This window comes from Lepus europaeus, chromosome 7 (genome assembly GCF_033115175.1).
Source record: "Lepus europaeus isolate LE1 chromosome 7, mLepTim1.pri, whole genome shotgun sequence".
Taxonomy (NCBI): domain Eukaryota; kingdom Metazoa; phylum Chordata; class Mammalia; order Lagomorpha; family Leporidae; genus Lepus; species Lepus europaeus.
In genome coordinates this window covers 33,706,408-33,724,836 of record NC_084833.1, presented here as the reverse complement: position 1 = coordinate 33,724,836, position 18,429 = coordinate 33,706,408, and the positions used below count along the sequence as shown (strand labels likewise).

Below are 18,429 nucleotides of genomic sequence, written 5' to 3'. Positions count from 1 at the left end.
TAGCAGTCTGTTTTGTTGTGATAATCTCTAGCCAAGCACATTATATCAGGAAAGTTCTATGCTCTGCAGTTTGTGTTCTTCCCTTTTCGTGTCCTGCTAGTCTGCACGTACCTATTTCTATTTGTGTTAGTCATCCTCTCTAGGTAAATTGTCCATGAGACCAATGATTCCATGAGCAAATTATCCAGAAAACGCTGTCTTTGCACGTTGTGACAGATCATGTCATTGGTAGATTTATAGCTACTCCAATGGTCTAATTAACCTGGCAGTTGTCTCCTGTGCCAAACACTGTTGTCTTACTACATTGGCATCTTAGTTTTCTTCTTCTCGTTATCTTTTCTCTTAACTGAAGCTAAGATTTGCAATTGTGGACCCCCCCCCCCGCCCGCCCTTAAACCTATCCCTACTCAATTCAGTACTCACCACTCCCTTTATTTTTGATTGGCAGTATCATCCAGATAAACAAAATACAGATGTTCCAGCAGGAACAGTGGAGGAATGTTTACAGAAGTTCATCGAAATTGATCAGGCGTGGAAAATCCTAGGGAATGAAGAGACAAAAAAAGAGTATGACCTGCAGCGGCATGGTAGGTTCTTGGGTTTGGAGCCCCAGTCCATGGGCATCTATGTGAAGCGCAGTCTGCAGCCATCATCGGGAGCATTTTCCAGCATTTGCACCCAGTTATTGCCACCTTTACACCTCCACACTGTCACTGTTTTTAATTATGCCCTATTCTTCATAATGATTATTGTGTATCCATTGAGAAGTTAAAAGAACTACTAGGATATTGATTCCTTTGAATCCATGAAAGCTACTTTTTATAACTATTGAAAAATGTTTAATTATACATTCCTAATTAATGTGTTTTATAGTTTTTATTAAATTTACCTATGTACACATTAAAATCCTAATAGTACTTTTGAGGCTACTATCATAAATGACCTTCTAAAAGAAGATACTATATAGGTTGTATCCTATCCTATTCTGTCCTATAACTTTGTAAAGCTCTTTGCTATCTTTGAGTTCATTTTTAGGCTGAGTTTCATGATGGCCGCAGAATAAACTATTCTATATAAGATCGTTGTAAACGATACTTTAGGATGCACATCGTTTAAGCAGTCTTAAAGGCAATTTCTTTTATGCTTTTCAGAAAATAGCTTCTTAAAATAGTGTCAAGCTGTTGTGAGAAAGAAAGGGAGAAATGTAGGTCAGGTTTGTCACACATGGACTGCAGTTACAGGAAGTGATAGGCTGTCTTTCAGCACTGGCCTTGGGACTGGAGTCCCTCAGCCTTCTGTTTGGACCTTCAATATACACCACACATGCTAATGGGGGGAGTCAATAATCAGTTACAGCCTGTGGGGAAAACACTCAATTGCTCTCCCCAGTGGCACATGAGCCTCAGTCGGCATTGACTGGGACGTGTGGATAAAAGCTTGCTGTCCCTGTAGTTGATTATTGAAGCCTCTCTCATGCCATACGCTGGCGCATCGTCAAACCTCACAAAGTGGTTTTAAGGCTCTTTCTACAACGGTTATGAAAATTTGATTTGAGAACAGGCTTTATATCTGAAACACAGAACTGCAGGATAAAGCCAGTGATATTTGTAGAACATCTAAAGGGTATTGTATGGATAAAATAGATTATTTCCTATAGACAATGTCTGATTCCTTTATGTAAAAAGACTTAATAAGCAATTTGTTTATATACTTAAATATCTGTTTTTATTAGTGACTTATAGTACTAAGAAGCTCTAAGGCCTTTTTTTTTTTTAAGCTAATGGCCTTTTTAAAAAATATTAAGAACTTGGTAAATGTACCATTACAAAAAATTTGCATTAATTTTTAAATATGCCTTGACTATTAGGCTGTACTTCTGTTTTGTGTAAATAAGAGTACTTTAGAAAGTTCATGGAAAATGAATTCTTAAGAGTATTATGGAAAAACTATGCATGGATTTCAGAAATATTGGCATCAATACAAAAGCATGTTTTAATTCTATTTTTCCATGAACTTTTTGAAGTCCCCTCACATATAAACATCTTCCTAATGTTTCTAATGTATTTCTTTAGTAAATGTTTTTACTTCTGACAGAAGAATATAGACTTTCTCCCCATAGATAACACCTTTTTAACCTTCATTCACATAATAGAATTTCTGTGAAAGAATTGGAACTAATACACATGAATGTGTTGTATGTGAAAAGTAACCTGTATTCCCAAAGCTAGCAGACTCTACTGTAGGTGATTTTTGCACATGTTTACTAGTCTTTATTAAGAGGGGTGCCAGTTTGCTTAATATAAGAGTAATTCTGGGGCCAGCACTGTGGCATAGCGGGTAAGGCCACAGCCTGCAGTGCCAGCATCCCCTATGGGTGCTGGTTCGAGTCATGGCTGCTCCACTTCTGATCCAGCTCTCTGCTATGGCCTGGGAAAGCAGTGGAAAATGGCCCAAGTCCTTGGGCCTCTGTACCCACGTGGGAGACCCAGAAGAAGTCCTGGCTCCTGCCTTCTGATTGGTGCAGCTCCAGCCATTGTGGCCAATTGGGGAGTAAACCAACAGATGGAAAACCTCTCTCTCTCTGCCTCTCCTCTCTCTGTATAACTCAGCCTTCCAAATAAATATATAAATCTTTAAAAAAAAAAAAAAAGATAAGAGTAATTCACACAAAACTGTACCCTAGAGGCCAGCATTGTGGAGCATCAGGTTAAACTGCCACTTGTGACATTGACATCCCATATCAGAGTGTCCATTTGAGCCCCAAGCTGCTCCCCTTCTGATCAAGCTCCCAGCTAATGCAGGGAAGGCAGCACAAGGTGGTCAAAGTACATGGGCTCCTGTTACACATATAGAAGATCAGGATGGGGTTCCTGGCTCCTGGCTCCTGGCTTCAGTCTGGCCCAGAGCTGGCTGTTTTGGCCGTTTGAGGGGTAAATTAGTCAATGGAAGATTTCTCTGTCTCTCCCTCTCTGTCTTTCAAATAAATAAATAGATAAATCTTACCAAAAACAAACAAACAAAAAAAATCCCCACACAACACTGCATCCTAAAGAGGATAAGGTATATACTTTCACTGTCACTCATCATTTCTACCACTCCACAGCCTGTATACTATTACATATTACATTATACTATTAGATATTAGTGAAATTGACTAGAAGCCTGCTGTCCAAAGAGAAATGGTGTAGGGAGAGGTCAAACATCATAAAATATTCTCTATTGCGAGGGTATAAGGTGGGATATACCCGAAATGGAAAGAAATAGCAAAATAAGTCAAACGTGAGCATAGAGTTACATACAAGAAGGGTTTTAAGAGATGTTAGAAGAACAAATAATCAACATATTCAAGACTTTCTCTTTGAGAAGTCCTTGTAACATTGGATTTCTTTTAAACTTTGAGTCCTTGGTTTTAAGCTTTTAAGCTTTTAATGGAAGCAGCTGTGGCCACTGAATCACAGGGGACTCATGGGTTAGTAGTTTAGACAAGCCAAATAAACTGAGAGTTGGGCCTGATTCATGACTCAAATAAATAGCTTGGAATTTATATGATATCAGTCTGCCTTGCAGATTTCTCAAGCAGGTGATTACTGAATTGAGCTGTTCTAGGACAGCAGAAATAGCTTCTCATGCCATTTTAGTTCCTTAGATCTAAGCATTAAATATTTCTTTAAAAAAAAATAAATAAATAACTGTTTGAAAAGCAGAGTTACACACACAGTTACAGAGATCTTCCATCTGCTGGTTCATTCTCCAAATGGCTGCAATGGAGAGGACTGGGCCAGACTAAAGCCAAGAGCCTGGAACTCCATCCATGCCTTCCACATGAGTAACGGGGACCCACATACTTGGGTTATCTTTCACTGCTTTCCCAGGCACATTAGCAGGGAGTTGGGTCAGAAATAGAGCAGCCTGGTCTCAAACCAGCACTCACAGGATAATGGGGGTCACAGGCAATGGCTTAAACTTGCTGTACCACAACACTGTCCCCTAAATATTTCATTTTTTCCCAGAGGCTATGAAAAGTTAAGAATGAGTGCTTTATTTCAATTTTAAATGGAGGTTGGCTTGTTATTTTGAACCTTTTATACCAGAGCTATTTTTCAAAAATCTCATAATCAACCTACTTTTGTGTTGTTATTTCTGTTTAATATTTTTTTCTTGATCCACCTTCAGTAACTGGCTCCTTAAAAAAAGAAAATGAACTTGAACTTTTAATGGTGAGGATTTAGATTTGATAGAAGGCAAACCTCTGAGAGTGTTAATTTGTTAAAGACCAGGATAGGTTACCAAGAGAGAGAGAATTTGTTAGAACAAGGTCAAAGCACTCTTTTTTTCTGGGTCACCCCCTGGGGACATGGAAATAGCTTTGTTGTACAGAACTCTTCTTGCATGTGGTGATAGTTCATTGTAAAACTTTCTTTTCATTAGGATGTGCTTTAAAAATGTTTGTTTCCTGCCCACAATTAATTTACAGTATAAAATAAATGAGGTCTGAAACACTTGGGAAGGAGGTAGGAGAGATGCTTTCTTGTCTGATGTTGAATGCTTTCTCATATCTCACAGCTCAAAGCTGGTGCTCTGTTGTAATACAAATCTCATCAATACTGCCCATAGCCATTTTCCTATCAAAAAGATAATTTAAAGGAGTGCTTGATATCCATATTTCTTTGCTTCTTCAAAGAAATTATCAGATGGGTTCTTCATAATACACAAGAAGTAACAGTCTAGGGCAGATAACTTAAAGTAAAATAGACAAGTTTTTTTCTTTCTTATTTCCTCTTTTCTACTCTTTAGTTGATATTTTAGGGCACATTGACTAGGCTGTAGAAAAGCAAACCTAAGAAAAGGATTAGTAATATTCACTTCACAGAGATTACATATTTCAAAAACAATGTTAACTAGTGAATTTAATTAGTTAGTTTCAGTTGGCATATTTACCTTATTGTTTTCTAAGATGCTTCCAAAGGCTGCTTCCAGGGTTCCTCTGAAAAGGGATGTAGTTATTCAAGACTAGGCTTTGCATTTCAACAAGATGAGCACTTTGGAAAACCCTTATGGGATTTATAAAATGTTCACTTGAACAAAATCTGTTGAATAGGTTTTGTTGCCTTTATAAACCTTGTGGGGAATGTTCTCATATATTAAGCACATTAAAAAAACATATCAGAAGTATATCATGGGAAAATAATAGGGATCATGATTCAGTAGCTTTGTAGTATGACAGTAAAACAGATCTGTGATGTCTTGGTAACTCTACAGAGTGACACTCGTAAGTTGAGTTACTTCTGGGTGACCTAAAGAGGAACAAACCTTCAAATGAGGTTAATCAGATTAAATAACATTTTTTTAGAGTAGGTTTTGTTTAAAATCCTCATTGGTAATGTATATTAGGGTATTAGTCTGTTTTAGTGAAACATTTTGGTAATGTGGAACCTTTGTTCTCCACAGTTAGCCAAGTACGTGGATACCCAAAGTTGGGTCAGACCTGTGAAGGGAGCATGTGTATGTACAGTTCATCAGGCAGTCTCCTTAGTTAGGTACAATAACAGGTCATTTCTGTGTTGTTTTGTACAATTCATTTCAGCCCTTTGTTAAGATAAATATTTGTGAGTAGAAGATAAACAAATCTTAGACCAAATGAGCAATAAGATTTATGTTTCATATAACTGAATCGATAAATATCTTAAAATACGAATTCTTCCTGCAAAACATATTGAAGACCGATTAACTCCAAAAGCAGGGGAATAACATACTGTGAAATGTAGATGATATGAATTTGGGTTAATAATTACTTAAGACCAGTGCATAAATTATGTCCTAGAACTGACCCTTAGAAAATACTTGTGTTTGTCAGATGAGAGTTTCCATTTATGGTCATATTAGTATTTCCATTTGATTTTAGGAATTTCAAAATTGGCTGTAAAAATTTGCTTCAGGTAAAACGTGAAGATAAGCATCGGGGGTATGTTTTTTTGGTGACTGTTTCTGGGAAAAGTAAGTACGTGAAATGATGCAGAAAATCCATGTAGACAGTTTGGGACTGGCATTATCTTGAGAGGGAGAAGAGAGTATACAGAAAACTTTGTGTGAGGGCCCCTAAGCCCCATCTTATTTGTCACAAGAAGATGACTACTCACATGATTTTACTTTTACTTGAATGCAAATAACTTTTTTTGAAATGAAAATGTATTTTAAGGTTATTTCTCACTGATTTTGAATGAAAATTTTGTTATCTTCAAATAAGGTTATAGAAACCTGTTGGCAAGACTGTAGGGATAATTCTGAAACACAGTTCAAGGTTCTGATTTAATAATAGAAAAGTGTAGAATTTTAGGAAGTTTTTGTTTTCAACTTTAACTTTTCCCAGTTTCTACCTGAGGAGGATCCTGTGAATTCAGAGTCTAAAACAGATGGGTCAGCTTTTTCACTGCTTATTTTTCATCAGACTTGAAACTTGGGCCTCAAATCACACCCAAGTTACTTATAATTTTCTATATTTACAACTAGTGAATCAGAAATATTGTTGACATTGTGATCATTTTATTCTCAAAGGTACCACAGTAGTCCACTCCAGATTATAACACATATCCATATAATTTTCATAATTGGCCTTGCCTTCTTTATTGCTGCCTGCTCCTGGTCTTTTACATTTTGATCAGTCTAGCTTTCTTTATTCTCACTCTTCTATTAAAGAACCTTTATAACCGTTCTCCCTCCCCACGCAGCACTTAACCATTCACCTGGAATTTAAATGAGAGAGAAGCTTTGAAGCTCGCCCCCATTACATTTTCCAGCTTCGTCACCTATTGTAGACCTGAAGTGGATCCTGTCTTCTGGTTCATGTAGGGGCTCTCAGACGCATTTGTTAATAACGTTTGTCATTGCTCATAGCACCCTCCCCTTCTGATTCTTCACAGCTTTTTCTCTGTCCAAGGTCGCAGTGCAGGCCCTCGTCCTTCTGTCCCTACCAACCTCTAAGCCTTCTTGATATTCTACCCCATCATCATGTCTACCCTCTGAATTTAATCCACAAAATTTATTATTTTGAACTTTTTTTCTCTGGTTCCTATCTTTTGGTTCTGAGTTTGATACTTTGGAGGGACTAAAAAAAAATGTGGCTTTGATAATAATGGGTCAGTTTTAATGGGACAGACAATAGCAATGTATACAAACTTCACAGAGAGGAATTGCTGCCTTTCTATGCTATGGAACTTGAGCTTTTTTCCCCCCACTAATCATAGACTGGTTTTTAGTCATTTTCTTATGGTCTGATAATGACAGATCAATACAACTTTGTGAAATAATAAGTAAAAATAGTGCTATAATCTTCATTAATATCTATGTTCCAGAGAAAGAGTCTAAGGCTCAGAATTTAAGCAGTTTGACTAAGGTCACATAGCTAGTAACTGATAGCAGGGATTCAAAGCCATTCTCTCTAACTCTATGTCACGGTTAGCATCACTATGCTAGGCTTTCAAGCTTTGAATGGTTGTGTGCAGTCTACTAGTATTGGTTCTAGATAGGCAGGGGTGAGGCATTTTATTGATCAAGTTCTTCTACAATGTATATATGAATCAAAACATCATATTATACTCCTCAAATATGCAAAATTAATATTTGTCAAATAAAATAAAACTTCAAAATGTTAAGGAAAATCATCAAAGAATATGAAAATGAGTTAAACTTCTGGTGTAAAGGATAAATTGGCAGAATTAATATAACTGGTAGGATAAATGTAATTATAAAAATATCAACAAACTGATAAGGAAGCACACTTCTAGCTTAGAAAATTGAAAAGGTGGAATATAGAAAAGCTAAAAACGGATGAAAGAATGTAAATGATTGGAAAGAAAGACTAACTAGGATTTATACCATACATATTTATTTATTTTTTATTTTTTTTTAACTTTTATTTAATGAATATAAATTTCCAAAGTACAGCTTATTGATTACAATGGTTTCCCCCCCATAACTTCCCTCCCACCCGCAACCCTCCCCTCTCCCGTTCCCTCTTTACTTAATATATGCTAAACTGACCTTCTGTATATAAAGAGAATTGAAAATGAATCTTGATGTGAATGGAAGGGGAGAGGCATTTTTTTAAATGATTTTGAAACTTATGTATGTCATTGCCCATACTGATAGTTCATTTTTTTAAAAACGATTTATCTATTTATTTGAAAGGCAGAGCTACAGAGAGGCAAAGGAAAAGAGAGAGAGAGAGAGAGATCGATCCTCTATCCACTGGCCCACTCCCCAAATGGCCTCAACAGCCAGAGCTCAGCTCGGCTGATCTGAAGCCAGGAGCCAGAAACCAGGAACCTCCCATGCGGGTGCAGGGTCCCAAGAACCTAGGCCATCTTCTACAGCTTTCCCAGGGCACAGTAGAGAGCTAGATCCAAAGCAGAACAGCCAGGGCTTGAACTGGTACCCACATGAGACGCCAGCACTGCAGGCAGGGGCCTAACCCGCTGTGGCACAGCATAGGCCCCAAGGGATGAGGCATTTTTGAGGGTCAGAACAAGAGGCCAGTCGTACTTCTGTTGCTGCTCCACCTGTAAAACAGAAGGAATTCAGTTTCTGAGTTTAATTTAGTTCCTTTCTTAAGCACTGGATTTATATAAGCTCCACAGTTCTTTAAGTTCATAATTAAGCTCTAAGTTTGTAATTTTTCTTCAGTGTGGGAAGCCTTGTAATTGTGACTCTTTACTCTGATCTGGGAAGAGACAACAGGGCTGTATGATTTAATAAATACATTTCAAATTAAATATTGCCTTATTTTCAATTTCTTATCAAAGTAAAGACTTTTCTAAGAACAGAGATATGTTAAGGAGAAACAGATTACCTTTGAGTTACTTCCTATATGAAAACTTTAATTACATATAGTGAAATAATTTTTAAGAATGAGGTGATTGTTTAAAATTAAATTGCTTGGTTTTAAGACAGCCAAAAAATGAGTTAGACCTGAAGGAAAACACTGCTGTTTTAACTTATACACGCAGATTTCTGTAAGGTTTAAGCAAACTTTGAACCTTTGAAATGCCGTAAAAGTAAATACAGTGAGCTTATTGCTATGTGCCATGATGACACTGTGAGTAACATGATATTGACTGCCACACAAGACAGTATGGACAGAGCTGCAGATGAGGTGGACTGGATCTTTTGGCCAGTATTCTGCTGAAAGAATTTCTCAGCCATCTGAATAAAGTTAAAATTTCTCATCCCTTTAACTTTTTGTTGATGCTATTTATTTTTTATTTATACTGTTTTTTAAAATTGTAGCCACAGTTGGAAGGCATTTCTTGGGAATAGAACTGTCGTTATGTAGACATTAAACAGAGTTGTTTTAGAAATTTTACTGTCATTAGGAGGAAGTTTAAAGGACTGGAATTCCATTGTCTTGTAAGAAGTAAGAAATATTTATTGATTCCCAAATGGAGCTGAAAAAAACCTTTCCTCTTTTAGAAAGTTGTGAATGACCCAGCGAGAGCTCTAGTAAGCTTTACTGAACCAAGCTGCTAATAGTTATTTAATGTTATTCTTCAGTGTGAAAGAATCTCCGTAGATTTTCCTTTTAATCTCTTTGAATTGCAGGCTCATAAACCTCTCTGATGAGTCCTGCCACTGTTTTCTTAGATCCCACTGTTGAGACAATGAGCCACAGAATTCTTTCACCTCTTGTTGTCAGACAAATCCAATAGAACACAAGGTCAGAAGGGCCTATACTTCTAAAGGTTGAAAGATTCTTTTTCAAGTAACCACATAAATTATTTGATTTTAGCATTATATTCCTGAGGAACCTCTTTAATGCACTGCTTTCTATATGTAACTCCATTTCAAAGTATTTCTTGTCTCCTTGTTTTGCTAAATGTGTGAGTACAACACAGGATGTTCTAAGATACCTTAGAAAAAGTTGAACCCATTTTCTGCAAAAGACTCAGGAATCATGTCATGTCATTGGACTCAAGATAGAGTACATCAAATGGCAGGCAATGCTTTTTCTTTCCACATGGCTGTAGTGTATTTGTTTTAAATGGTTTTCACCATTCTGTAGCAAAGAATCCAGATTTCAGATCTTGGATCTGATTCCTTAATTAAATCACTAAGTCAATTTATATCTCAACATTTTTAGTGGTGTCACGTTAACTGGAGAACTTGGAGATAGGAGTTGCATTATGTTTCATTGCAATGAGCAAAAATATTTATAATATGTAATACTACAAAATTAACTTATCTGTTTTGAAGATGCCCTGCCTGATTAGTAGACAATTAACAAAGCTAATTACAAGGTTCCTGTGAGTTACTTTCAGTAGATGGGGAAGAATTACGTTTTCTAATTATAACCACAATAGTGGACAAGCAGAGATTATTGTTTAAAAGGGGAAAAAAACAACATTGATTTGTTTGTGCTCCTTCCTTGTAATTGTACTGGGGGTTGTAGAGGGGGAGGGAATTTGCTGTTGCCCCAGCCCTGGACACCTGCCTCTCAACAAAGGGTCTTGGTTACCCCCCACCGCCCACATTTAGATTCACCTTTTACTTGTATGTACTCCGTCTGCTCATTATACAGTTCTCCAGGGATCCAATTTTCCTTGGAGTTAATCACCCCAGCCTTTTTCAGAAGTTGGTTAAATTACCGTCCTTTCAGAGAATACCCTTTCTTATGACACGTTTCTTTCCTATAACTTTTCTTTCATATTTCTGTTTTAAAATGTAGCTATTGCAGTCTCAACACATTCATGACCTAATTTAAAACTTTTATTGAAGTATAATATACTTACAGAGAAATGTACATATCTAAGAGTATAGCTTGATGGATTTTCACAGCAAACATACCCATTTGACTAGAAGGCCCCTTGTGAATTCTCTCAACAGAAGTCTATAGAGTAGTTTCACCTTCTACATTTCATGTCATGGGGCATCATAATTATGTCACATAATTGATTTTTAAAACAAAATCCTCACAGAAAGTTGGGTTGCGTGTACATCGTGTTAAATAATCAGGTCAATCTACATATGTTTAGACAGTCCCAGAATATGAGAATATTTTAATATCCTCCTTTTAACTCTGACCTTGGGCAAGATACTAACCATGTTTATGTCTATTTTCCTCTTACCATGACATATTAAGCAAATCTTTCAAACCAATAAATAAGTAGTTATTCTAAAGCTCCTGCGCATAGAGATAAAAAAGAAAAGAATAATAAAAATGTAAAAGCCAGTTTTTTGAGTAAGTGAAAAATAGAAATGGTTGCACATGAAAAACTAACTAGGTGAGAATAACAACAGCTTCCCAGTAGAGAAGCAGAACAATAGGAAGCTGACTTGCTTGACAGTTACATTTGCAAGTTATTTTTCAATAAAAATGGTATAGCAGGTTTATATGAATGGGTTGTCTTTTTGTACAATTAATTTTTTATAGATGTTCAAAACAGATTAAGAAAGCTGATTCATACTGTCATTATCTTTGCCCTAATTTCCTTTAATTGATTTTAAAATTAAGATCTGGGTAAGACATCCTGGAAAATAGGCAACCTTCTCCTGAACAGTATCTGTTGAGTGCCAACTGGCCCCATTCCTCAAATCTAAAACAGTGTTTAATTTACTCACGTTAGCAAACTGTCCTGGTCCTTCTATGAAACTAAAATGTCATTAAGACTTTTCCCCCATCCACAAGACTTATACATTTTTTAAGTTGGGAAAAATTGGAAGATGCAGAATGTGGAAATTAAATTGTTCCATTTTATTCAGACATTATATACTGATACAATCTACATAAGCTATTCAGTAAGTGTATAGAAGTGCAGGAACCAAATCCAGCCACTGGACAAAGTCTTTATCTTTTGATTTTAGGGAGCGTCTAATAGATTAGTGGTACCCAGTAAATATGAAATGGGTTAATATTTGGCATAGCTTAATAAGAAAATATGGTGAGTTCAAAATATTGGATAATCTCTTCATCTATTTTAAAATTGTGTAACTCACCAATAAATTTTGAGCAGGCAGTTATTAAATATAATTAAATTGCAGGCATTCACACAACAGAACAAAGGAAAGCATTCTCAGCAAGTGAACAAGAGACTAGTGAGACAGCTGAAGAAATTTTCATTGGGGGGTTAGTTTTCAGTAGTTTATTTTTAAGCATTGACTTCTGGAAGAAATGTACAAGCATACAGAAAATATAACATTCCTTGAAAAGCAAAAAAGTGCTCCCAAACTATAGTTGCTTTCTTGCCCTAAAGTACACTTATTTCAAACTAGAGAGCATTCTTCTACTACCTAGACTGTAGTCTTTCTAAATGTAGGTGGAATTCCAGGCTTCCTTGGACCTTCCTTCTGTAGGAAAAACAGTAGCCCATGGAAATCACAGCGCAGCATCAAAAACAACACCAAAAAAAATTGTATTGTGGGGTTATTGAAATATTAAAGTAATTCTCCTTTTAAGTTTCTTATTATCCTATTGCAAGCAATTAAAGATCGATGACTAGCATCTGCTTACATTTGGACAGTGCTGCTTTATTTAAGGCAGTTGTAGCCTGATCCTATTTGATCAGGCTAAAATTGCTTTATTTTATTAGTCTGTTGGAGCCACCATAACAAAATACACGACTGAGTTGTTGTAATGAAATACCAGCCTTATCCAAAATTTCTTTCTCACAGTTGTGGAGGCTGAGAAGTCCAAGTCAAGGGATTGGCCAATTCAGTTCCTGATGAGGACCCTCTTCCTAGCTTGCAGACAGCCGCCTCCTTGCTGTGTCCTCACATGGCCTTTCTTCTGTGTACGGGCGCATGTGGAGCAAAGAGGCCACTCTCTCTATTCTTGTAAAGCTACAGATCCTTTCAGATCAAGATCCAACTCACAGTGACTTCATTTAGACTTAATGACATTCTGAAAACCCTGTTTCCAAGTACATGCACATTGAGGGTTAGGGCTTCAACATGAATTTTGGAGGAATATCCATAGCAACCCTCCTGAAGGAAGGGATGACTCCTGTCTTGGAAAAACAGATGCACTCAAGGTTAGAAAGCTTACAACTAAGGCTCAAGTTACTTATTTTTACCCAACTCCACTCTGCCTTCTTAGCTTCAGATAGTCTATCTGCCAAGGCTTTCTGTCCCTTACAAAAACACAGGTCACTAACTGATCACAAAGAATCAACAAATGGACTTCACGCTCTTGCGTGATGCATATTGTGAAAATGGGATAGCTTTTGATTGTTGAAGTTTTAAAATAGTGGTATGTGCTAGACTTTTTGGCTAGCTTAAAAATCAGATATCCTTAACACTGCTGTTAAAAGTGGTAGGCTGGAGCATGAGTTTGTGGTAAAGTCAATTAAGCTGCAGTTTGGAAAGCCTACATCCCATATCAAGAGTATGAGTTCAAATCTTGGCTGTTCCACTTCTGATCCACCTTCCTGCTGATTCTTCCTGGGAGGGAGCAGATGTTGGTTTAAGTGCTTGAGCCCCAGCCACCCATGTGGGAGACTTGGATGGAGTAGAGTTTCAGGTACCTAGCTTTGACCTGGCCAAGCTCTGGCTGTTGCAGGCATTTGGGGAATCAACCAGCAGGTGGAAGATTTCTTTTTCTCTCTTTCTCACTCTGCCTTTCAAGTAGGTGGAAAAAAATATTGATAAGCTAAATTTTTAAATGGTAAGTAAACTAGAATTGTAATGACCAGTGTGGAGTTGCCAGCATTCTTCATGGTTACAATTAAAGGATAAGAACTAAATGCTTAATTTTCTATTTTACAGAAGATGACCTAAGAAATGTGGGACCAGTAGATGCCCAAGTATATCTTGAAGAAATGTCTTGGAATGAAGGTTGGAATTTTTCTGTCTGTTGTCTAGAATGAAGAAAAATATTAGGGATTTTTTTGGGGGCAGGGGGATTTTTTTATAAGGGGAAAAAAAACCCTCATACACTATTTGGAAATTTTATAAAGAAATAATACCTTTGCCTTCCATATACATATGAGTATTTTTGCTTGGTCTAGTTTTATTTCCTAAGTTCATGTACTAATATCTCTATGACTGACTTCCAGTTATTTATCCAGTTTAAGTAGATGTTAGGTATATAACAGTCCTTTTTTGCTTTTAACCACATTGGTTATTGCCTTACCCTCTGTATAATTTAAGTAAAGTCCGAGAAGATAATCCTTACCATTCTCCTTGTTGATGACTGAGACTAATTCCTACGAGAACTTTTATTTTCTCTGTAGGTGGTATATTAATCCAGTTTTCATTATTTTAACAAAAATATCTGAGAGGAGCTTATGGAGAAAGAACAGGTTTATTTCCTCTTAAAGTTTGTAGGTTATGCGTAAGGACCAGGTAGCCTTGTAAACAGGCATCCACTGGAGGTTGATCATGGCGAGTGTGGAGGAATGATCATATAGTGAGCCAAGAAGCAGATGGAACTGAGAACTCAGATAAAATAAGCAACAGTCGCACAACAACTGCCCTAAAGGACATGCTCTCAATGACCCAAAGACCTCCCTGCAAGCATAGCTTTTTTTTTTTTTTTTCTTTTGACAGGCAGAGTGAACAGTGAGAGAGAGAGACAGAGAGAAAGGTCTTCCTTTTCCGTTGGTTCAACCCCCAATGGCTGCTGTGGCCGGCGCACTGCACTGATCCAAAGCCAGGAGCCAGGTGCTTCTCCTGGTCTCCCATGCGGGTGCAGGGCCCAAGCACCTGGGCCATCCTCCACTGCACTCCCTGGCCACAGCAGAGAGCTGGACTGGAAGAGGAGCAACCGGGATAGAATCCGGTGCCCCGACCGGGACTAGAACCCGGGGTGCCGGCGCCGCAGGTGGAGGATTAGCCTAGTGAGCCGTGGTGCCGGCTGCAAGCATAGCTTTTGGCCACCATAATTAGATCAAGCCTGCACCCTTAGTTCATCAGCCATTAATGTAAAAACATCAGAGTGTAAACATCCCCTTGAGTTTTGGGGACCTGCATGGGAGACCAGGAGAAGCACCTGGCTCCAGGCTTCAGATCAGCGTGGTGCGCCAGCCGCAGCGCACTGGCCGTGGTGGCCATTGGAGGGTGAACCAACGGTAAAGGAAGACCTTTCTCTCTGTCTCTCTCTCACTGTCCACTCTGCCTGCCAAAAAAAAAAAAAAAAAAAGAAAGAAAAAAAAAAAGAAGGCCTACTTAACTCATAACAGAATCATAATCTATCAGGGCAGTGCTCTTAATATTACACTGTTCTACTTGGAGGCTTGAATTTTTACTGTGTCTTAGGAGGAAAAAAAAACCTGTCATCCTCCTTGACTCAACATAAAGTCATGTCTTTCTATTACTAGAATTTTTAAAAATGTGAATCAAATGTGATTTTTCTATCCTGCTGATGGTCTCGAATTGTTCTGGTTAGACATTAAATTAAGAAAATACCTTTTGCTAAAATAGAAGCTATGAGTACATTTCCCTGCACAGATGAAGAAAATCTCAACTGTTTCCTCGAATTTTTATATACTCGTAGCCCTTTATTGTTCAGCTCAGGGTACAAATTCCCTGAAGGTTTATAGAAATTTACTAATGATGAGAATGGGTAGAAGGGAAACAGAGCCAGCCTTTTTGAAACCAAGTTTAGTTCTTTGATGACAAATTCTTAACATGGTACTCTTAAAAACTGAATCAAAACCAGATTTAGAAGGTAAACACGTTTTTGCCTATGTAGCCACTCTGCCTCCCACCACTCAAATGAGAGAAATTTTTATCTACTGTGAATAATTTAAAAACCTTGAGGTTTTGTGTAACTAGAGTTTGCGTTGGTAGTGAGTCTCATTAGAGCAAACTGCAAGTTCCTGCTATGAAGACAACACACTGGAGATACAGGTTTTTCACCGACAGTTTGTGGAGAGGATAGATTAGAATATGTCATTTATTAGGAAGATCTGCTAAACTAAATATATTTTTAAATATATTCTGCCTCTTTATCAATCCATATGTGTGAGTATATATGTTTAATCTCCTGTTCTTGCTGTATTTGATAAAACTAGTTTGTTTAATGATTCCTGATAAGGTGAAAGTACTGTAAATTGGTTTAATTTTTCTTTTTTACAAACCTTTTAAAAATACTATAATTTTAAGATTTTGTTTTAAATAAAAAATATGGATTGGTGGTTTGTGTATCTGTTCAGTCACTAAGTACACAGATTTTCAGATACAAGTGAATATGCCAACACATTAAGGGAAATGTACAAGATGAACTCCTCAAGAGCTGTTGTAAATGTGTGATTGTCCATGGGACTTGGGGTAGACTTGATAGTAAAGAGGGGCAGGCATTGGCCTAGTGACTAAGATGACAGTTTTGACATCTGTTAATACCTGAGTTCAATCCCTGAGGGCTCTTGACTCCAGCCTCCTGCTAATACAGACCTTGGAGGCACTGGTGATGCCTCAAATAGATTCCTCCACCACATGGGATACATAAAATGTGTTCCCCTCACTCCAGGCTTCAGCCCCAGCCCTGGCCATTGCAGGCATTTGGGTAGTGTACCAGAAGATGGGAGTTCTCTGTTAATCTCGCTCACATTCTCTCCTTCCCTTTCTTTCTTTCTTTTTTAATTTCTTTGAAAGGCAGCGTTAGAGACAGGAGGAAAGACAGAATCTTCCATCCACTGGCTCACTCCCCAAATAGCCTCAACGTTGGAGAGCCAAGCTTCCCATGTGGGTGCAGTGGGCCGTCCTCTACTTCTTTCCTATGGGCATTAGCAGGGAGCTAGATCAGAAGTGGAGCAACTGAGACTCATACCGGCACCCATAAGGGATGCTGGTGTTGCAGGCAGAGGCTCCACCCACTACACCACAACACTGGCCCTTCTCCCTCCTTTTAAAAAACAAATCCCAACCATAAGCAATAAAGTGGTAATAAGCAGATACACTTCATTTAACATCCTTGATTTTTATTTAAATTAACATTTTATATTTATGAAGATGGAAATAATCCTTATTCTCATGAGAGAGCATACTGAGCAACAGCTACATAAAACAATTATTTTTGGAGGAATAACTTTAGAAAATCATATAAGTTTTGAACATTTCTTGCCATTAAAATATCAGTCTTGGAAAATGACATTAAACAAAAAGTATGACCAACTGGACAAGTAAAAAAATCATTTAAGTATTCATTCTGGGTAATTTTTTTTAAAGATGCTCTTTACTTATTTGAGAGGTAGAGTTACAGTGAGAAAGGTCTTCCTTCTGTTGTTTCACTTCCGAAATAGCTGCAACGGCCAGAGGTTGGCCGATCCGAAGTCAGGAGCCAGGTACTTCTTCCCAATCTCCCAGGAGGGTGCAGGGGCCCAAGGACTTGGGCCATCTTCTACTGCTTTCCCAGGCCATAGCAGAGAGCTGGACTGGAAGAGGAGCAGCTGGACTAGAACCGGCGCCGCAGGCAGAGGATCAACCTACTGCGCCACAGCACTGGCCCCTGGATCATTTTTAGAATGACCTTGGAAAATGATGATCTGTAATGGAGAAACATTGATAAAACCCTACATAATGGACATAGTCAAATTGTCAGCTGCCCAATTAGGGGGTAATGTGAAATGATGCCTTTTTTTATGCTTAAAAATCAGACCTGAGCTAATCTTTGTCCTTCACTTAAGCTATTATAATAGCTTGGTTATTTTGTTGGCTGTCATTCATTCATTTTTAGTGGTTTTAAGACACTGCCTCCAACACAGGCATCCCATATGGATGCTGGTTCTTTTCTTGGCTGCTCCACTTCCGATCCAGCTCCCTGCTAATAATGCACCTAGGAAACCAGCGGAAGAAGGCAGGCACAAGTACCCAAACCCTGCTGTTGTGGCCATTTGGGGAGTTAACTAGCAGATGCAAGCTCACTCTCTCCTTGTGTTTTGCAAACTCTGCCTTTAAAATAAGTAAATAAATAAATGTTAAAGTAAAAAGCAGTAAATTTCAATTAAAATGGATTTCTGTGATAATACTTTTTAATGGCTTGATGATGGAATATTGAAAGGAGAAACTTTAATAAGATGTGAACTTTTAGTTAGCATTAATATTTGGAATCATCTATGACAAAACTCAACGGTAGCCCATGGTGTTCTCTGTGTCATTTACCAAGTACATGTCACCTCCAATTGCTTCTGAATGTTCACTGAAGTGGTAATAAAAGAAGGAGAGATTTAGCTTGTGAAAATCAATGGATAGAATATGTACATTTTTAGATAACTTAATAATAAAACAATTGTCTTTAAAAACACATTATAGTATATAGATGGTGGCTTTGATAGGGAAGATATTTATTTGTATTTTTGAATGTAAATTATTTTTATTTATGGAGAAAATATACATTGCAAAAAATAAAAAGCGGGATCAGGTGAATGAATTCATGTTTTCCTTACTGAGAAAAGCAGCACAAAATTTTGGCTTATTTAATTGTTACTTTTTCTAAGGCTGAAC

At 37.6% G+C, this 18,429-nt stretch overlaps 1 protein-coding gene across 2 annotated transcripts in view; it reads left to right on the top strand.

Moving 5' to 3' along the window:
* Positions 1-18,429, top strand: part of DNAJC24 (DnaJ heat shock protein family (Hsp40) member C24) — a 68,502-nt gene that overhangs the window by 47,168 nt on the left and 2,905 nt on the right. For both annotated transcript variants that reach the window (XM_062196368.1, XM_062196369.1), the window contains exons 3-4: positions 449-587; positions 13,753-13,821. In XM_062196368.1, the coding sequence (XP_062052352.1) occupies positions 449-587; positions 13,753-13,821 (208 nt within the window). The remainder of the gene's footprint in view (positions 1-448; positions 588-13,752; positions 13,822-18,429) is intronic.